A 22166-nucleotide genomic window follows, 5' to 3' on the forward strand; every position below is an offset into this window, starting at 1 on the left:
GAAGTTCTTCATTCAGCGGATAAACACGTTATGGCATCGGCAAAAATCAGCAATTTTTGAGGACAAGCGTTCCGGATTTGTGAACAAAAATGGAAACCGGTTGAAACGAAACGAAAATCCTACCTCGTGTCCTGAGTGCTCTCTTATCCGGCCGGAAAGAAATGAAAATCGCGTGCCAAGAAATGAATTCGATCCCGACCTGTTTGCGCCCCAGCGAGTACGGACGGGTAACGTGTCAGACGCCGGGAGCACCGAGGGTGTCCCCGACGCCTGTGATGCAACACCGGCGACCGTCGGAGCGCTACTAAACTAGAGCGACTTCCGGCCCCATTCACTTCCGTCGGCGGCGCGCAAAATAAACCTTGTTTCGCGGCGCGCTCGATCCGCGAAGGCCGTGCGCATGCGTGCGCCCGTCGAGGCGGAGCGTCTTGATCACGTGCCGATTACGTCAGGCGGTAGGGGTGGCCAGGGCAGCCGGGAACGAGGGTGGAAAATCCTCTCGCGCGGGCGAGGAGGCCGTCCTCCTCGCGCCCGGCTCCAGGCTCCGCAGCGGAGGCCGCGTCGCGCGCCGTCGGCGAGGAGGCGGCCCGGCCTGCGGCGCGCGTAGCCGGACTACTCTCGACGGCGGACGCCCGGTCGCGCAAGGAGAGAGGGGGACCGGAGAGAGAGCTGGCAGATATTAATTGCCGCTGGAAGAAATTATAATGCGGTCTCAGGGCTAGGAGGGAAATGTTCTTGGCGTCTCATTCGCCCAGAAGGGAATCGATCATGGGGCGCGCGGCAGCGACGTAGCAGTGAGCGACAAGCAGCAGCAGCGGCGGCGGAGGACCCCGCTGGAGCTCTCTCCCTCGGCGAAAAGGTGCAGAGGGCGCTGTGGCCAGGGCTGCCCCCCTCCAGACCCCCCCTCCACGTATAACAGGCGAGCGGCCGTGGGCCGGCGGCACAGTCGTGCCCTGAGGCTTGATCGGGTGGAGTTCGGTCGGCATCGTGTGCTCCTGCCAGTTTGTGTGTTCTCGTGTGCTGCTCTGCGTTTGCGCCCATGGCGCCCCCAGGCGGGCCCTGAGTTGCGACACCGATGAGTTCGTACCAGTTCGTCAACTCGCTGGCCTCCTGCTACGGCCAGCAGCGAGGCCAGGAATCGGACTACTACACGCCGCAGGTGCAACCGTACGCCGCCACCGGCTGCTACAGCGGACCGGCGTCGCCCGTGCAGCCCTACGGCGGACCGTACAGTCAGCCGGCGGCGCACCTGCAGAACGGCGGCGCGGCGGCCGAGCACGGCGGCTTTCCCGGCTGCGCGCAACGGCTCCCCGGCGGCGCCGGCCACCCGAGTCCGCGAACGCCCACGCCGTCGGCGGCCAGCTGCAAGTACGCGGCGCCCGAGTCGACGGCCGCCTCGCCGCAGGACCTGAGCGCTTCCAGCACCCAGTCGCCGTCGAGCCCCGAGACCCGCGGCTCGTCGCCGTCGCCGGGACAGCCCGCGCAGGGCCCGCCGCACAGCCCGCCGAGAAGTGCCGCCGCCGCAGCGGCGCAGGCCACGCCGACGGCCGGGGCGCAACCGCAGCAACAGCAGCAGTCGTCGCAGCAGAAGCCCGCTTACCCCGCAAACCCGCCGCAGATCTACCCCTGGATGCGAAAAGTCCACGTCGGCCAGAGTGAGTAGCTGCCACACGCGACGGCGGTAGTAAACACGCGGCCGCAGCGCACGCGCGCGCGACCACGCGGAGGCGTTGCCGGGCCGCGCGAGAACGGGCCGCTCGCCCGGCGCTCGTAAATATCGTCGTCTCCTCCCCTCGCGGCTCTTGAGAGGTCCGCGCGGCTCGTAATCCTGTCAGCACCGTGCCCGCGGGGCGCGTCTCGAGTGGTCCCGGCGTGCTCGAGGGAGCCCATAAAACGAAACAACCCAATGGCCATTCGCGGAGGGCGAGATCTGGCGCCGCGTTTAGCTGCCGCACAGCGGAGTTTCTCAATGACCGGGGCGCGACCCAATCCCGACCGCGCTCGTGGCAGTTTTAACGGCCCGAACAAATTTACGGCCTTCGGTCCCTCCGCTACCGAGAGCGCTGCTGCTGCTCCTCCTTCGGTGCCTGCCCTCTCGCTTTCGAGGCTCGGGCTCTGCTGCTGCGCTCTTGACGGCATCTGCGGTGATCAGGTGTTCGGAACTCTGTCCACGTGCCTTCGAACCCAAAGCCGGATGCGGGGAATATAGGCGTTGCGACGGGGGATTTAATCGCGCGCATTTTGCCACCTGCGTGTATGTGTGGGCCGTTTGCGTTGCGAGGAAACGCTGCCAGCGACAGTCGAAGCGACATTGTAGGCCGTGTTTTTGCTCGCTACAACATGTGCACGAGGAGAGATAAATGTTGTCACGTCACGCTGCCGCGCGCAAAGCGCTCTTTTACCGCTCTCGAGCGCATTAAGCTGTCCACGGAGAGTTTCGACTCGCTGCGTGCGAAAAAGAAAAAAATGGCAGAACGCGTACAAGCTGGAAGAGAATGCGGCTCTCTACTCACATCGTTCGTGAAGCATTTGCTTCGCCAATTTGATAACTTTGGTCAAACCAGTGAAGATCATGAAAGCTTCAGAGTTAACTAAGACATACCTTTCTCCTTATCGTTACGTAGAGTGGTTGTGTGGGCAACAAAATAATTCCTAACGGATTATTCTTTCTTCAAAAAAATCTTGCGAAGGTAATAATGTCTTGGAAATGAGCCTGACTGACTGACTGACTGGTAGTTTTGTCACGAAGTTAGTTATCGCGCGTGCGAACCACGTGCACATGGGGATGGCGATTTACGTTAGAGATTGACGGGCGGCTTAGGTGTTATTTTATTCCGCGTGTTCGCGACGACGGTCAGCCGTGTGCTATGAAACGCATGCATCCACGACGTGTTCGTGCTAGAGACATATCGATTTATGCTGCAAACTCGAACAACTTCGTTGCTCCAATCGGGCTGCTTGTCTCTGGCGACCATGTTTTTACACAGATATGTGGCGTGTGAGGGTTTGCTGCTACGTGCAAAGGCGACCAGTTTAACTCGGCAATAACAATGCTGTTTAAAAAGCCTCACAAAGCACTTGAGAAAACCTCCTCACGGATCCGAGTGGGTAGAACAGAGCTTCAGACCCATGTTTGAAGGAACGGGGGCTCAGTATCGGAAAACCATCGTTTCATCCACTGACACTGCTAATTCCAACGCCGAAATGAGGGGTTTGGATGTTTTAGTGCCGCGTAGGGTAAATTGTGCACTTAGAGTTGGATTATTGTATCATTATGTTCTCTGGCGTCCTCAAAGGTATTTTTTTCGGCCACTCTTTTTAACCTAACATATTACCCTAAATATCCTTACTTTTAATCAAAAGTCTCCGACAAACATTCCCAGCATATCCATTGACATGAAGCCAAGTCATTCGAAGTAAGACTAACCGTAGAGTTTTTAATACGTTGGCCTCAGATGTGTTGTCGAGATGAGGTTCTGAACGTCGATTTGTAATATGTATAAGACGTCAGCAACGTCAGTCAGTCCTCTAAATGGAGTAAGCATGGTGTAAACACGTTACTACGTTCACTTACAAAGTCTATGAGCATATTATTTCCTTTCGATTGTGTCATGCTTTTTGTGCCATGTAGCAGCTAGCAGTGCGTTACCAATCACGCGGATTGGGGAATGTAGCAATTACTGAAGTACACTACAGAGCTGCGTGAGGAAGTAAAATTTTCATTACGTGCACGTGTTACGTGTGTGCCGGCAATATCAAATTTTCGTGTAATGTCTACTGCCCTTGCTCGCGAATAACGAAATAAATTTGACCACTGAAACTGTGCCGGTTACAAACACAACAAAAATATTCAAATTCTGCACCTTTCTCCCGTTTTCCTTGAAATTGAGTGCGCAGCAAATTTTTCAGTTTTGTTACGAACAGTATAAAATATGTGGTCTAACAAGTAAAAAAGTTAGGCTGTTTGGTGCATGATCTTGTGGGGTTAAAACAGCCCTGACAGCAGACACGACACTGACTAACAACCATATTTTATTGCACGTTCGTCAATAATATGCATCCCGTTCGTACAAGAAAGGGAAGGTAAACAAACACACAAGGTGTAAACGTGGCAGAAGATTCTGACGTTGCACAGCGTCCTGTCCCCTCTCTCCTCTGTCTTGTGTTAGAACGCTGTTTTTCGGAACACACACGAAAAAAGAAAAATGTGTGGTAGCAGAAATAATCTCCAAACGAGTGAATTCGACCACTGGAACGCAGCCAATTACAAACTCATAAAATATTCTCTAATTCTGCACCTGTCACTTGTTTGCCATGAAGGCTACCGGTTTTCAAGTTTCAGAGCTTATTTTATCCCACCCAATCAATAAATATGCAGCAGAGATAATGTCCAGACGATCGAAGCTATTGGCGAGCAACTATTTCTGCGTCGACTTATCAAATAATGAATGTTTAGCCCAGTTCTGATGCGTGCTATACATACAGGAACCTCTTTTTGAGATTTCTTTGACTAAGAAGTGCAGGCCTGAATTTTTATCTAACGACGATAGTGGATGACTTTCCAAGAATCTTGCTTGGGATTTTAAAGGAACAAACTTGGCACTGCCCGCAATACAATATGCAGAGCCATGATTGGTTGAACCGAGACACGCCTCCACTGCTAACCAATCGCCGTCACGCCGTTCCGTTGAACGACCCGGGCGCGCTGCCTTCACACAACTTTCTGTGTGAGCGCAACGGATAGGTGGTGATAGTAATATGACATAATAAAATTCTTTACAAAGATAAATATATAGTCTGCGAGCACCGAAAGCTTAGAGCGTCCTAGCTAACTGTAATATTATGCACGCACCCAAAGACGACACCTTATTGGACCGGAGGCCTTGCCGTTCAACAGGAGAGCGGCTTATGTATTGGACAAAGTTGCCTGAAAAGGTTCTTGCACCGGATTGCCATACTATAATGGTTAGCAGTAGAAATTAAAATGTGTATACTAAGGTATACACCTGTTTTAGCAAGCGATAATAAACACGCCCGCTGTGGGGTGGTTGGAGCATGTAAAAAGTATCAGTCTATTGTAAATAAACGTGTGTGTAAAAATAAAAAGGAAATCAGAAAATAATCGTGCTGTCTACAGGCTACGCGCAGGAATATGATGTTTTGCACCGGAGGCAGCTGTTTGGAGGAGACCGGATCCTTATTAGTTGAAAAAACTTTTTCTGATTACCTTGAATTTTCGCTAAAGGCTGGTTTTAACCTTGAACTGCGCCCAAGAAGGTATATAAGCCGCCTTAAAAAGTGCTCAACAACTGTGAAAGCTTGAGGATTGCTCTCAGCATTGATTCACAGCGAGGCAGATTTTCAGAACTGGTTCCTTTAAAAAACTGCAGGCCATGGTTTTGTTCTTCAAATTCTGCTGCGACAAGTGGTCGCGAAACGTCGATTTTTGTGATTGTGTGAGTGTTAGCTCAGCTTTGTTCCTTGCCAACACCTTTGGATCTTGTCATGCAAGACGAAGGCGCGATAAAATTACGCGCCTTGCTTTAAGACGACCCCCCATCCACCTCTGGAAGAAGAAAAACAAGAAGTCACTGCGTTTACTCAAGATAAAAGTGCTAGTGTCGCGTAATTGTGTCAATCTTTAGTAACGTGACCTTAAAACACTGAGATTGAAAAACACCCTTTAAGATACTTTGCCTGTCAGCGCAGTTTTATGCAGTGAAATAAGGTACGCTGTTATTTACATTGCTTGTCTGATGCCCCTTCCGGCGTCACCCTGCAGACGTTCTCTACACACAAAATTCCGCAAAGATTCAAGCTCACAAACTGCATCAGTGCTGGCGGTGCCAAACTGTAACCTAGGACTACGCAGTATGTACTCTTGCTCTCCTGACCAGTGGGAAAAGGCAGTGGACACCAGACTGCTTAGCTCGAGGATCGTATTTATGAAGCGATACTTAAAGAGTTTCAAGCTCCTACAGCCGTTTATTTGGAGAAGCAAGCGTATAGCTTTTACCGTGAAGGAACCATTTGAAGTGTGTGTTTTTCTTAAGTGCTTGTGCAGGACGTCATTCATCATGCTCCCTTTCTTATCAGCGTGTATGTTACGGCTTGTTTTCCTGGTCAACTCGAGCTGTACGCCAGCTGCATAGCCAACAGACCTACACGTAACGCGCGAGCACTATGCACACGCTGCTGTAAGAGGGAAACCTACAGAGTAAGAGACAGGAGGGAGAGGAGAAGGGGGAAGGGCAGGGAGGTTCCGAGCTGGTCCTTTTGTCGGCGCGCGCGAGCTCCGAGACCCCGTCGTCGGAGTTCGCGAGACGGGGGTGCGAGCGTCATAAATTACACCGCGCAAAAAACCATTATGTCCAATCGATGCTTCCGAAGATATTGGCCGGAATCCACCTAATAATACGCGGCCAAGCGCGGCGGGCGCATTTCCAGCGCACACCCGCAGGAAGTTTCCACGAACAGCCCGCAGGAATCCACGGAAGGGACCTCAGGCCCATGTCTATACGTATATGTATATATATATAGGCTTAGTGTGTCTTTCCTCAGTCCATGGATGTATGTACGTGTGTGTTCATGTGAGGGTCCGTGCGCTCGTGCGCGTGTGTGTGTGTGTGGCTAGGCAGCCGCAGTGGAAGCTGCCCGGGCGAGCGTAGCCCGAACATAGGTGGCGTCGGTCCCCCCTTTTCCGCTGACTGATGATGCGCCGCGCCTAATGATCGATGCTGCCGGTGTGCGTGTGTGTCACTGAAGCTGCTACCACCAGGGTTCGCTGCGAGCCGGGCAGGGGCGAAACTCGAAGCGGAGGAAGAAGGATGAGGAGGGTGGAAGAGGGAGGGGATAGGCAGGCCGAGGTGGGGGACGACGTCGTATCTTGATGGGTCCCTAATAACGAGTTCCAGCAGGCCGGCTTCAATGGGACACTGTTTGACTGCGGCGTATCTTCCGTGGGTGTATAAGACCTTGCAGAAACCCTGTCTACTCCCCTCGCCACTGGCGACCAACCGGCCCGAGGCCCCAGCAAGCCTATAACTCCGGCTCAGTAGCAGTTGCGTGCAGTGCAGCTAAAGCTATAGTCGTGGCATGTCCAACCATGAAAACGGTGGAAGACATAGAACATTCGTGTGATGTGAAGTTTGTTTCGTTGTTTGGTTGCATGCATCTGTTCCCTGCTCAACAAGGCACCGCAAACGCAGAACTCATATGGCTGCTACCGCAGCCTTCAGGTCTGCCCTGAAAAACTCTTTATTTAAGGTGGCCGACGCTACTGTGTTACGGAACTTAAGCAAGTGGCGTACCCTTGACTTCTGCCAGTGCTGCACGTAAGAAGCGGGCTGAGCTCGAGCGCTTGGCTCGCATGCCAAGAGCCGGTGCGAGCCCGGGAGCGTTGCCGTTGCCTCGCTGCTATCAGCTGCAGTCTGGAGGGGAGATTCGTGGAAGATGCGGCCAAAGGCGTCGCCTCGTAGACTTTCTGCACACTGCGCTCAGGCATCTCCGACGCGTGTTTACACTGCCGAGAAAGCACGCTCACAGCGTGGGCTCTTTTGATACGCGATCCAGTTGAGAAAAAAACTGTGAGGAGACGGTGCATACTGCGGGCCCTTATCTGTGGCACATGATGGTAGCAGGGCTTTTGAGTAAGTGCCCGACAACGTCAAAGGAAGTAGTGAGCAGGACCTGCGCATTCTCAGATCAGGCATTCTTTGTTCTCTGTAGCCTTTTGGAGTCATGTAAAACATCTCAGCACACGCATGTAGACTCGCTTAATCGGCGACCTTTGTTGGAGTGTGAAGAAACTTTAATAAGGTGGCACTTTGCTACCACCTCGGAATTATTTCTGATAAACATACCAACACGTATCACCAATTATTGGGTGATGGTAATAAACAAGGGAAGATTTAGCAACCTTGGTGTTATAGCGCCCACTTAGACGACAAGTTGCCAGCAGCTGCAGAAGAGAAGTAGGAGATGATAATGTGTAAAAGAACTGAAATTAAATTTGTCTTAGTCTATGAGTTTTTCTGTCTTAACAGACAGAAAAGGGATTAGCAAAATTTGTTCGTTTCTGTCATAAGCAGCACAAAGAAGCCAAATATGCTGGAATCAATGGTGGCGATGTCGAGAAAACAAACATTGAACTGAACTGAGGTTGGAAGGCAGAAAGCGGATGCGAAGAAGATGTTGCTGCCAAAGCATTGGCTGTGATTTGTAGGCCGCTACGGCGAATGCACAGGCCTGTCTACCTTCCAAACTGGGGCAGTTTATGTGCTCAATTTGGATTGGGCATACGACCTAGTACTGTGTCTGTCAGTGTTCAGTTTCCTGGTATGCTTACCGGCTCGCCAGTTGTTCCTTGTACGCTGTTGCCAACCAGAACTGGATGAAGTGTTCAATTGTTTTATGGAATCATATCACCTATAAGCTGAGCTCCTATTCATCATCCGGTGCGCAGTGTGCAGTAAATCTGTCGAAACAATTGAACATCCGATACTAGAATATGGCGGTGTCCATCCGGATGTTTTGCAGGCGCAGTCATCCTCCCTGCGGCTTTTGGGTTTAGAGATAACAATGCTCGTGTGAACGAATCTGTGGTGGAAGTACACAAAAAGCTATTGGAAGATTGGTGGCTCAAAAGCAGGAAGGTGACGTATAGTAAGGCCTGCTACGTTCATAATACACGGTGTCGCATAATGAGATAGACCCCCTAGCGCGTGTAAAGGTGCTGCCCGTTACTGCCTGCAAGTATGTAGCAGGTGAAAAGAACGCACTAAAAATATAATACCGAGAACTGAAGTAAGCAAGTTCGCTGCAGTGTATTTCTTCAATGGCATGTAATACAAAATGAAAAGGGTGCTGAGTTTGTAAATAATATTCGCCTTCTTAAAAGATGTACAAAGGGAGTAACGTCATTAACCCTTTTAGGCTTACTGAAAACCGTGCAGTGTTGTGGAAATTGAAGTTGTCGTTTACTGACTACTGGCCGCAATCACTAAATCCTCTCTTAAGGAAAAACGAGCCGTAAGTGGCTGTCCACGTCCGCCCACCAGCCAATCACAACAAGCCGGCAACGCGACAGGCAAAGTGCCGACCAATCACAGGTTGCACATAAGCAGCTTTTTGAATCCGAAGCAAATCTATGCCTTCCGCACCGTTGCCAGCGGTGTTGGTATGACAAAATGTACCTGGGGTTGCATCGTATAACATTTATTTTCGTTTAATTCTGTTCAATTGCTATTATCCGCCGCACCTAAAAGGTGACCCCGGAGTTATCGCAGGCGTGGAGACACTTCAGCAAGTGATGACAGGTGAAAACTAGGGTTAAAATGGCATAGTTATAATATTCTGCTCCTACGTTCCAAGAGCTTTCATGATGACATGGACTGTACGCTCTATGTTGTCGGTGGAAATTTGGCGTGTCCGTAAGGGTGAAGAGGGGTATACCGAGTTGTGTGCGCAGTAGCAAAGCTGCCGCTGAGAGTACAACAAAAACGTTTCTGGTGTTGGACGGTATCTCAATAGCTCAGCTATCGCCTTCGTGTAGAGAAACGCAGCTCAGTGTTGATTTTTGCCTACCAACGGCTGAAACGTGTGTGGCCTAACCAGGTCTCCCTTATCGGCCATCATATTAACGACGCGCAGTGTGGGGGCCGCGGCCGTAGTGGTTTCCCTCGTCGGGGCGGTTTCAGGACACTCACTATATACAACGCATGTCGTGAACAGAGTATAATCACAATTTGTGCGAGGGGAAGCGGTTCTTTCAAGATACGCTGCAGAACTCTCTCTCTCTCTCTCTCTCTTTTTCTTTCTGTAGGTTTTTCTCGCTGATTGGTTTGTTATTCACTGTGCGTTAATTCCATTTTTTTTTCTTCACTGATACTTGTTGAAGCCGCTCAATGCGAAAACGAGTTTACTGCTGCAAACACGCCTTTGTTTACTTTGCGTTTGTTTTCATTATGTAGATTGCTGTTTCGGAGCACGGGCATTGAGTATTAATCACATTGAGTGCAGTAACCGTTGATAATTTGCGAAAGGAACAGGTTGTCGCTTGAAATGCTGCGCTCGGGCAACTTTCAAGATTTGAGACAGTCTAGGCGATATATAAGGATGTGCCAATAATCAGCCGTGATGCTCTAGCCCTCTTGTTTCGAGCTTGTCTGCATGATTACAACAGTAAAAGACATGTGCTTAAAAAACCGCTTGTTAAAGAAACAGGACGCAGAGTGTAGACGTTTCTCGCTGTAACGATTAACGTGACATAAAAGCTGCCTGAAAAACGGCATTAGGAGTGTAGAACCATGTATGTAATCATTTATATTTTTGTTGACTGCTAAATACTTGCTATCTCACGTTTTCTGGGAGTTCTAGACGTGCTATGCGAGGGTATGTGTGCCCCGCGGCCTGGCATTAAGTCGACTCGAAAGCAACCAGCAAATTCCACTAACATCTCTCTCTGCTCAACGTATTCGTAAAGGCGTGTGTTTCACAAATAGTTTCTCAGCGAAAGCAGCGTGGACTATACAAGCTTTGTAGTCGCTGTAACATTTTCATGTACACTACCTAACGAGAAATGGCCTTGTTTTTGCCAACTATTGCATATTTCGTCACACTAGTTTTCTTTTGTTTGTTTTTTCGAACAGTAATCAAGAGAGTACCGACATGATTTCGAAACAAAATATAGATCATAGCAGATCCTTTTTCTTCTTGCTCGTATATGGCTGCTCTTAGCGATGCAGGACGGAAGCCAACAGTAATCGAAACCAACGTGCATAGGGGATTTTTTTTTTTCTTAATTTGTGATGTTCATCAGTTGGAGGTTAATAGGCGAATTAGTTTAAAGTTAACAGATTATAAAGAAGAAGAAAAAACATTCACATGCGCTGAAGGGATCTGAACCCACGACCTCCGAATTTCGCGTCCGGTGCGCTGTAGACCAACTGAGCTCTACGGCGACGGCTGTCCAATCTTCTGCTGTTTGTCTTCTAGTTGTAAAATTCTTATCGCAAACTTTTCCCGCCCCTCGCCTGGTGCAAGGCTCGTTTGGCGGCAGTATAGAAGAATAAATAGATGCCAAATAACAGGTTAGCGGCCACGTAAACTCGCTGTGTCACCATACCGCGAAGGCTGGTGCAACTGCGCGGTGGGCGGAGCTTCGCAAGCTCAACCCATAATGCAGTCGCCGACGCTGGCTTCCCCGCCCCTCCTGGTGCGTGCCGTAGCTGACGTTCTCTTATTTTCGACAACGCAGCAACTGCGCTTGATACAGCTTTTTTTTATTATTATTGAACCAGGAACAGGCATTTAACCTTGGGACTCTCATGCGCAGTGCAATAGCTACCTTGCCTTGTCGTCGATGGCGTTGTGCGTCTGCATAAACCCGCCGCATCTCAACTTCATTGGCCTTATGTGCACCTGCTTAATACTGGCTGGCTTTTGAAAAAAATGTGCGAGATATGGCCTGCTTGACGCAGTTGCACTTTTTGATGTTTCTGAATCGAAAGAAAGTTGCTTCCAGCACCTCAAAACAGTATTACATTCAAACCCGCTCCTTGGAACACACTATTTTTTTTTCTTGGCCCGTGCACTGTTCTTCAGAGGAATGTACACGCGCGGACAAAAGTAAACGGAGCACGCAACTGTCTTCGAATATTTTTCACGCGTCACCTAATTGAAATTTCCAGCAGTGGTATGCGCATGCTGGTAGAGGAGGTTGGTGGACTGTCTTGTAGACAAACAACGCTTCTTCATTACCAATGGAGAAAGCGTGGTTGCACTTAGAACGCAATAGCGTGCCCCGTTTACTTATGGCCGCGCCTTTACGTAAGCTGAGCGTGTATGTTTGCAAACTTTTCCCGTGGGCCCTATTTGTATTGTTTTCTGGCTCGTGTATTTCTTCACTCTGTGTGTGTGTGTGTGTGTGTGTGTGTGTGTGGCCTATTGTATTGATTTCTCTTTTTAATCACTGTTCTCTTTCTCGACAATTACTTTTATTCTGGATAGTAACTGCGAAGACGTAGGCAGTGATTTTCTGCCTGGTCATGTACAGTTCTTTATGAAACTTCATAAATACTTAACAAAGAGAGCAGCGCTGAGGGAGTGCGAATTATAAATGCGTTTATCTTATTCGGTGTTTGTTAGCCGCTTTGTCTTCAGTTATTACCTGTACAGTGAATAGATTCTGGTTTTGTTTTGTCTTCTCAGCTTTTAGTTGTATTTCCTGTCGATGGTCAGAAACAGGTAGTGTGCAAACAGTTATCCACGCAGTTAGGCCGGATTAAAATGCTCGTGGCAATACTATGGTACGAAAGCTGCGCGCTCTGCGCAATATATGCCTTATCAATTAATTTGGTAAACATTCTGTAAGAAAACGACATGTGTTCCGTAGATGGAATCCTTTTTTAGTAAAAGTTTCGCAGTGTTTCTGAATTGTCAGCCTCATTGAAAACTACACTGGTGTAAAAGATACTGAGCAGACAAGAATAGGGAAATGACGGGTTTGTTTTGATTATGATAAACAGTATTTCGTAGGTTTTACGAAATAAAGGTATAAGCCATAACTATGTAGAATTCATCGAGTCAGCGCCGGCAGCTCAGCTCTTGCAAATCGGACACTCAAAGCCAGCTCAAGAGTTACTTCAAAACACATGAACACGCTACAATAAATTTAGTTTCCACAGCTCTATGATTTAAAACCCACTCGTAGCGAAGAACGATCGAAAAGCAGAATCTTGTGGTTTCTTACTCGCACCATGCCACTGTGACTGCAAACATGATATTGAATTCTTTTTAATGCGACACCTTTCTGTCAGAAGCTTCGCATGCCGCTTATTTATACACAGTTTTTAAAAACTCAGCTTATGCGGTATAAATTGGCGTATCGGTATGTACTGTACACCTGCCTTCCTTACACTGATTTTACCTTCGAAACACTTGCATTTCGCTCACTTTTGAGGGAAGAAACACCTCTGTGAAACGACGAGAGGCTGAATAATACTATCACATAAAAAATACCGCATCGAGGCGGAATTAAGCATTCCCCTCCCCTTTTTTCTTTCTTTTTCCACACGGGAGGCCCTTGAAATAGGGCACAGTGACTAGTATTCCAGCTTGTTTACGTTCAGTACTTACCAGTTTCTTTTCTTTTCTGCAGAAAGTACTTCAATACGCAGCGCATGCATAGAATCGCAGGAGCTTAACTCCGCCTTATAATGTGGTGTCATTATTACCGTAATCGTCAAAGGACTAGTTAAATTATACACGTTAATTGCCGTAATCTGGCGCATCATGGCAGCGGCGTATCTCGCACGGATAGCCTACAGTGGTCTGGCCACTAAACACGGATTCTCCGCAGCGGCAAACCAGCATCCCCCCTCCCCGAAATGGAGCGCGCGCAACTACTGCTACACATCACTCGCGCCGAGCCGGGCGCCTCCAGACAGTGCCGGCGGCCGCGCTTGGTTGAAGAACGGGTGGTGGGAGAGGGAAGAGGAAGCGGGGGAGGCAGGGGTGGGGGGAAGAATAGAGGCACTTCTTTTATCTTTGCTTAGCGATTCTTTTTTCCCACGTTTTCAAATCAGATTTCGACGCGTGCTGTCTCTCCGTCCTGAGTGCCTGCCCGCGAGCAAAACTGCGTCCGCGGCAGTGGCGCGGGCGAGGCCCCGTCGCCGTTTTATCCTTCTGTTTTATGGATACATACTTATAAACGCCCCGCACTCTCTCCACCTCCTCCCTGATAGCTGGTTGTCTGGCTCGGTTTCTGCTTGTGCTTAGAGCGATCCGCATCAGGGGAACGACAACAGCAGAGGCGGCGGCGGGGCTGCGCTGGCGAACGCTGAAATAAGTATAAATGTCCAGTCGCTCGAAGCATGGCGTGCGGGGTGTAGTAGAGTATACGTCCCAGTGGAGACGCCCGCCAGTGGTGCTGCTGCCACTGAATGTTGTGCCTCCCCCTCTTAGCTGTGTGTAACCTGCACGTGTCGGTTGTCGACTTAGCGTCGCACTAGTAAAACAAAAAAAAATAGAAATGGCGTAAAGATTATGAAGGAGCCTTCGCATTGGGATGTTAACTCTCAAAATGAGCCATACAAGAACGGCTACGGAGCTTTCGGTAAAAAAGAAAAAAAATGGCGCACGAATCGTTTCCCTATACTCTCGGCACCGATTCTGCTGGGCTTCGGGCAGCATTCTTTTTTTCATTTGTCTCACCGAACAGCCTTCACTACTCGTCTCCCCCCTGGCCCGTCCTTTTTACTCCGGCCGCAATGCCTCACTCGCTTCCATCTTTCCATCCCGACAGGGCGTCTCCCCGCAACAACTGGAAATATCCCTGCTCCCCCCACCTCGTGTGTTTTGAGTTCCGCCGCTTTCCCGACTCGTGCACTTTGATTCCGAGAGTCGGACGACGGAGTGATGCGTATTGATGATCTCAGCTCCAGAGCCAGCCCCTCAGGCGCCCTTGCAGTCCTTTCCAAACACACGAGTGTTTTCGTTCCCCCCCCCCCCCCCTCCTTCTATACGTCGCCCGTGTTACGTGGCTTCAGTGATGCAACCTGCCCTCTCTCTCTGTCCGTGTTTTCCGTTTCCGAATGAGTGAAGCTGCTCGTCGCTTGTTATATATACAGCTATCGGAACACCCACAGCCTCGGAGAGCCCGCCTGGGTCGGGAGGACAAATTTGGGAGGACCGCTCTGCCGCGTCGTTACGGGGTTTTTGGTTGCACTGAGCAGCTCCGACGTGTGCCTTTGCCGTTTGGCTCGAGCGAAGACGCTAAGTGGCGCGCGCTGTTTTCAACGCAAGAACTTCGAGTGCGATGAGAGAAAAGATGATGCATGAATACAAATTGGAGCAACAGGGCTTTGACAAGACAAGAAATCCGGCTGTTGTTTTTCAGGACTGTCATGGTTATCAATGAAAAGTAAGGGATTACAGAGCGATAGGACCGATTAGATATAAATAGGAATAAAATGATATTAGTTATGTGATAGAAACACGCAAATCGTCTACAAATGAAGGAGTATATATATATTTTTTCATAAACTATGAGGAATTGTTCCCATTCTACGCAAAATACGGCTCGAGGGGCGGTGAGCCATGGGTTGTATGACACCGTGTGACATGAAATAGTTCTCTTTTCATGTACTAAGAAATGTCACTGATGCCACACACATGGAGTGACGGAAAGTATTGCGCAATTTTAATGAACGAATTCTCAAGTAACGTTCAGTATATCCACTCCGGAACATGGCTTAGTAATAACTGTGCGGATAATTTTTTGGAAAGCTATGGATTTCAACGCGGGTGCTCGGTCTAGCATTGTACTGCCCATGCATTGACTTAAAATGAAGTTAGGCTTACTGCCTAAATCAACAACAGAGCTAACTGGGGCATTATAGGCCTTCTTGTCACCTGGAATGTTCATGAGTCTCTTCAAAGCTGGCTCATAATATCTGTAAAGAGGAAAGGATGGCATATCCGCTGCTTGAGTTAGAAATCTTCATTTAGCTAAGTTCGCCTTACGCTTCCTTGTTTTACTCGGCGCTCCCTCCTCTATACACAACTCAGTGAACAAGAAAATGGTATCTTCTATCTTCTTGTGTTTCTCACGTTTTGGTATGATCGCATTTCGGCGTCTGCATGTCGTATATACGTATGCTGCACCGATACAGCGCTGCTAGAACAATGCCTAACGAAAAAGCCATCTCTCTGTAATATTCTTTCCCCATTGAGCGGCGCAGACAATGTACCCAGCCGCACGGAACAACGTTCTCCCCGATCATAACGATCCTTTTTTTCCGGCAGCATGCATGCAACGCCGCTGAAAACGTAACGCGATTAAAAAATGGGAAGCCTTCTTCACCCTGGCTACTCTGTCTGGAGGGGGAAGGCGAAATCCGCGGCGCGTTCGACATCGTTTTGCCGGTCGCTGAATCATCGCCGAGTGCGATAAGCGCAGCGTGCGAGAAAAGGGCGAAAGGGGAAAGGGAGAGGGGGGAAGGGGGAGGCATGGATTCCGTCGCTCGCGGCTCCGCGTGCGTACCCTCCGACGGCCGTTTAATTAATGCCACTCTGGTCCGCTTCCCGCTGCGTTGGACGGGAGCCCGAAAATGTCACCCACTCGGCGTCCCGATACGCAACGCGGCGGCTCCGGATCTTTGCGGTTGCGCTCGAAGCGGAGCCGGCTGTGTAACGTGGCTGAGATTTTAATCGATGCGGCTGCGCAGAAACATATATCGCCCGCGCCTGCCCCTGCCCGCCTTGCTCCGTCGTTGCCGGTTCTCTCGTGTGCGTACTACCTAACTTTATTCTCAAAGGGGGGCAACAAGGGCGCGCCGCTTTTGACACAAGCTGTAAGAGACCGATTCAGAGTCCTGGCATTTCGTTTCCTCATATTTCATTTTTCACTACGCATTCGTTACGTTGGGGGACACGGGGTGTGCCGGCTCTGGCACCAGATGCATGCCTTGCAACATATCCTCAAATCGGCTCTTAATAAGAACAAAAAGAAAAAGGCATTTGCGTAGGTGTAGCACATGTACACTATAGAGTTTGTTCCCTTTCTTAGTTGCTTAAACCGACTGAATAGGCGTCTTTTTTAGTACGACTTTCTGGGATGTTGTCAGGCAAACCCCAAAGGTTAGTAACAAGACCGAACGTCACTGCAATGTTCAGCTTCCGTGTTTAGATGAAAATATTCAGTCCGCATAAAGCTATTATTTTCATGAAACATGTACATAATTAGGCTAGACACTTCTCGCTGTGGGCTGCTCATTTATTTCCGCACCGCCTTAGTTTCATTATGAACACTCTTTAGAAGTTGAACTCACGTATTAGTAATCAGCCCTTTCGGGTCTGGGTTAAGGCGTTACAGTGCGCGAGTAAATGCTGAATAATCTAGGCACGCCCTCTTGTGCGTTCTCCTTACTTGTCAACATCTTTCTGGCCCTTCGGACATGTATGCTTGCTCCACAAGACCAAGCAACTGCGCTACAGGTGCCTCTTAGTTATTGATTCGTGTGAGCTGCATTGCGTGAAAATCACGTGAGAGCAAATGCAATGCAGTCATTGCCATTAAATGCAGATAACCGTTGATGCGTGTGCGGTTGCAAGAGGGGAGTGGTTTTCAAGTACTGTGCGGCGCTCCTTGTCAAACAGTCCAGGTTTGCTTCATGGAGCATAATGAACGAGCTGCTCGAAGCAGGCAGATAATGCAGCCATAAATGCGACGTGAATACAGCGAAGAGTGGCCACTGCCTTCATGACACGGTCTTCGCTCTCTCTTTGCCGATATGGTCATGGCGTGCAAAGTTGACGATCCAGCGACGGTAATTCGAAAATGCCGGAGAGCGCCCGAGTGATTTTTAAAACTAAAGCTTATACTTGGAGCAGCTTGAATACGCTTAAAATTCTGCCTCGGGCCGCTAGGCGTAAGCGTCGTTGAGAAATTTTCAGCTCTATGAGGATTTTTTTTGTCTCCAAAAGCTGGGCGTTCCTTGGAACTCCTCTTGCGGGAGCGCGACGCGTTTAAAACAACATCGTGATGGATGACTCCCGAGATCGATCAACTAAAGAGCGGCGGGCCTTTTTCACTGCCAGCGTCAAAGAGGGAAGCAGAGAAATCCAAAAGGCGGAACAAATAAACCAAGCCGCGAAAAAACATCCAGGCATTGTCGCTGTCTCCTACACGCGCCCTCTCGATCAATATGGGTTTCCCCTCCTCAAACTAAGCTGTATACCGCTCCTCCGCACCTGAGGAGAGCGGGAATATAAGGGATCGGCCGGTGACTTCCATTACCACGGCCGATCGGCGGGCTGCTGAGCGAGCGCTCATGAGGAAAGCCTCCCACCTCCTTCTCCCCCACGGGATGTGACACACACACGACGGCGGCAGCAGCAGCGTCAGTGGTGCCAGCGGCGCGCAGTAGGCGCAGTTAAGCGTCGGCGCGCGTCGCTAGAAAGCAACGAGGTTTGAAGCAGAGACTGCTCGGGCGTCGGAGCGACGCAGCAGCAGCGCGCTATAGGGATGGAAGGAGGTGGGGGGGGGGGGGGCGAATTGGGGGAGGGAGGAGAGTAAGCAGCCTTCGCGCCGTCTCGAGCGCGCGAGGCCAGCGAGACGGCGCGGAGGCCAGCGGCGGGCAATCAATCAGGGACTCCTCCCTTTGCTTGGGCCCCCTTCCCTTGCACTTCCCTCCCCCTCCTTTCTTTTACTACGACGGCTGTGCTGCCTCCGTAGCGTAGCGTCGGCGGTGGAGCAACGGCACTGTTTTGCGATGCTCCCTAGGCGTAGCCACGGCTGCTGCTTTGTCTTTTTCGGCGCGAGCGCGCGCCCGATTCCCGAGCCCGAAAAGGGAGAGAAGGCAGGGAGAGGCCATCCTCAGGAGGACGACTAATGGAGTAGCGCGGGGAGCGGCCGCCGCGTCCATCCGTTTTCTCAACCGGCGTTTCAGCACCTGCTCGCCGGCGCAAGCGGTCTGCTACTGCTGCTACTCCACGCGCGGAACCTCGGCGGCCCGTACGCGAAACGCCTCGCTTCTTCTGCCTTGAGCGTGCGCCCAAGGAGCTGTGGCGAAGCTCTGATTGCTCGCCATCCTTTTTCTCTCTACTCCCTGTTCGCCTTTTCCCCGTTTTTCTTCTCTGGCTTCGTCCTTTTCTTTATGTCCCTTCAGTTTTTGATGGTATGTTATGTTTGCTTCGTTCTCCGCATCCGCTCTTTCTTTCTTTGTGTTCGAGGCTTCACCTAGTATTTGCAGGACGTCACTTGTTTCGTGTCAAGCTTGTGTTCACAGTGTTCACAGTCTGAAGTTCGGACTTGCAGCTGAGAGAAGTGCAAGGTGCTAGAACCTACCCACGAGATGAATTGCCGCTGGCAAACGCGACACCCAATGAAAGGGTAGACAACGTATAACATTCTACCGCCGCAGCCAACCCTGTAAGACGAAGCGTGCCCTGTGCATCTTGTAAATATATTGCTTGTTCTCGTTTACTCGCGCACTAGTTCATCATATCCTCATAATGTTGCACGAACGGCGTTGCCGTAAATACTTAGCAAACCAAAGTTAGGGCGTTAACGGCCAAAGTTGCAGAAGACCCGCTGTAAGACTACTCTTTGCAAAAAGCTAACACTTTGTCGGCAGATCAATCTAGAATTTTAGCACTTCTCTATGACTAGATGACTAAATGATTTTTTTACTGATTTATCGGATGTGCCGGGGTATCCGTGAATAGGAGCATATACAAGCTTAGACGTTCAGAAATCAGCCTAACCTCCTAATTTTAAATACACGACACTATTCTTTTTTAATTCTAAAGCGACAAGTTTCTTTCTTCGCATTTCTGCAATGCAGGAGTGGGGAACGGAATAACTGAAATTGAGAACTTTTTCCGATATGGTTATTGCTGCGTCTTTGCAGGGTTAAAAACCCATTTAATGTCAGCACATGTGTGGGATTTGCTCTGTCAGTATTTCATCGTTGAAAGCCAACGCAAGTTAACGCCGATTATGAGAGAGGAAAAACGTTGGTGTGCTTATAAGGAGCGCGCAGGATTAAAGCAGGCCAAATGCCTATAATTTCTGGACGCATCGCTAATAATATATGGGGAAAGGATCGGTCAGAGCAAAAGCCTGGTACGAGAGAGTCAAGAAAGTTTGCATGAGTCGGCGCAGGATATGACCAGGCGTTAGCACTGCCGCGGCCGGTAGATGCAGCGCATCAAGCAACCGTGGTACTGCTGTAGAGAGAACCGTTCGTCCTGTATTCATCCTGGTATTAAGAACGCAGTGTGTCTTCGAATATGGAGCCTCAATGCAGTTTTCTTCAAATTGGCTTCCCTGACCGAAGTTTTATTGAGAATCGCCCACTACAACCACTGGTTCGTCTGACAGTTCATCAATTTGGCTGTCATCTATGCGATGAATAATAAATAAAGATAATTGTTATGACTACACGCAAGACAGCCATTTAATTTGCCCCGAGATTAAAGTGCCAGATTAAGGGGGCAGGTTGACCTTGACCTAGAACCGCCTCCTGAGCACGTCACGGCATACTTACCCGGGTTGCACTTCCCATTCTCTGAACACAGAATAAACACGTGATGTCAACGCAGTAAACGTTCTCCCGATGAATAAAATCGGGCCCATCACGTACGCCGTTCTCCAGACATTTAGACTGCCCCAACTTTTTTTATTATTGTTTACGAATCCTGCTTGTTCAACAGACACCATAAGATCGACGTCTAGAAATATTTCAGTCCACAGGTACCGCCTCTTCTTATTAGAAATCACACCCTGTTTAAGGGCGTCACCTGCATACAACATCCATTTTATTCCTTAGTTTAGTTCCCACCAACGAAATAGCTTTTCTAAATTTTCGTCAGTCCTGTTGGAAATGTTCATGTTAGCACATTTTCACCACCTCGGGAGATGGCGCTTGTAACTCCCTGCTAATCCAGCAGGGTTAGTACCGGCCTAAGCCTGCCTCTTACTCTCATGCATTAAGCGCTGTTCATTAGCCGCGTCTTCGTGACCATGATAGGCGGAACTGGCGCACTCTTACGTAATAGTTTATCTCCTGGTTCAAGGCATGTCTTGCCCTCCTCCTGCATTCGAGGTGCCGTATATAAACGCCCTCATACTCTATCTCAAGAAGAGCACGCGTTAAGGAAGAATTGGCCCGAGATATAAATACGCCGTCGCGAGATATCTTCGCTTGGAAACCCGGGCGCGTGCAAGTGCCCACCCCTCAAGATGCGAGCACGTCTTGAAGTGGCGGGGCACGACGCCGGATGATGCGAGAAAGAGGGAGAGGGGGAAGTCGGGAAAGTAAGGCTTTATATCGCGGCGAGAACCTTCGCGCTTTCCGCGGACAGCGCCGCCGCCGTGCCTCGGCCGCCGCCGGCTCCTTAAGTGGTGTCGCCCGCCGGCGTTAATGGCGCCATAAAGGAGGATTTGCATAATACGTTAACTCGCGTAGGCGTGTCTTTTCCGCGGGATTCCGTTAAGCGGCGCGGCTCGCTGCTCGGCTGTCCGTAGCACGTTCCAAGCCGCTCTCTCTCTCTCTCTACAGAGCTTTTAAAACGCCGTTCGCTTTCCGGGTGTAGTGTTGTAAGTGCGATTCTGATGCAATAGCCACGAGGTTTTGACATTATGCGTTGAAAGGCAGAACACACGTTTACCTCTGTCGATTTATTTTTACAGAACGTGACTTGCTGCACTGAACGGCACACAGTCTTTCATTTTGCTCCTTGCGACTGCGTGCTTTATCGACATCATCGAGTCCCTATATAATGTTCAATTTGGTTCGCTGCGATCTCACTTAGCAAAAGCACTCGTGGAAAACTCATGTCCGTGCTTCTGGGCCTCCCTAGCAGCAGAAACGTGCTGCCACTCATTTTTGAACTAAATAACTAAATACCTTGGCCAGTCTGTCAGGGGAAGGCAAACGAATCCGAACCTTGCTTCACCAGCATTCCACGCCGGTCACCGTGTACATGTATAGGCCACTGCTTCATATCCAGAAACCACAGTAATGGCATCTCGCGAGCATTCATACGTCTTCGTCTGGGCCCTGACTCTCTCTGTACCCCCTTCACCATACAGCGAGTCGAGAGAGGCGCAGAACGATCACCGAGGCGCCGGAGCCCCTGATAGCCACGCAACCCCCTTCTCCCCGAGCCCATCGACGACGCCGTCAGCAACGTTATATAGCAAGAACAAGAACGGCCGAGCGGACACGAGAGCGGGAGAGAGAGCTGATAAATTAATCAAGAGGTCCGCGCGCGAGCATTAGGGGCCCTTTTATAAGCAGCGCATCAAGGGGGTGCGACGCCGCGAGGGAGAAGGATGGGCCGACTGCCGCTGCAGTGGCGGTGCTCGGCGCGAGCGCCGCTGGGCAGCTCAGCAGGCGCGCCTGAGCGGCGGCGGCCGGCCAAACCCCCTTGGCGACAGCGTGGCTTCCGCCTGCGCTGCTGCTGCCGCTCGCCCTGCATGCGCTGTGTGCTATGCGCGCATTCCGGGCAGCTCATGACTTCGCGAAGGATGTCTCCTCTCTTTCTTCCTTCTTCTTTTCTTTTTTTGTTTTTCTCTCGCTCTGCCACGATCACGGCGAGGACTTGCTCGCCTCCAGGGCCAACGATCTCTCTCGGCAGAGCGCGAGCTGCCTGGC

The 22166-nt window shown here is 50.2% G+C and overlaps 1 protein-coding gene across 1 annotated transcript in view; it reads left to right on the forward strand.

Moving 5' to 3' along the window:
• The first annotated feature begins 716 nt into the window (after positions 1-716).
• Positions 717-22166, forward strand: part of LOC149339625 (uncharacterized) — a 59759-nt gene continuing 38309 nt past the window's right edge. The window contains exon 1 of the mRNA XM_089548327.1: positions 717-1655. Coding sequence (XP_089404453.1) covers positions 1076-1655 — 580 coding nt within the window. The 5' untranslated portion in view covers positions 717-1075. The remainder of the gene's footprint in view (positions 1656-22166) is intronic.

The sequence above is a fragment of the Amblyomma mixtum genome, chromosome 6, assembly GCF_055824585.1.
Source record: "Amblyomma mixtum isolate Tamu chromosome 6, ASM5582458v1, whole genome shotgun sequence".
NCBI classification, from domain to species: Eukaryota; Metazoa; Arthropoda; class Arachnida; order Ixodida; family Ixodidae; genus Amblyomma; species Amblyomma mixtum.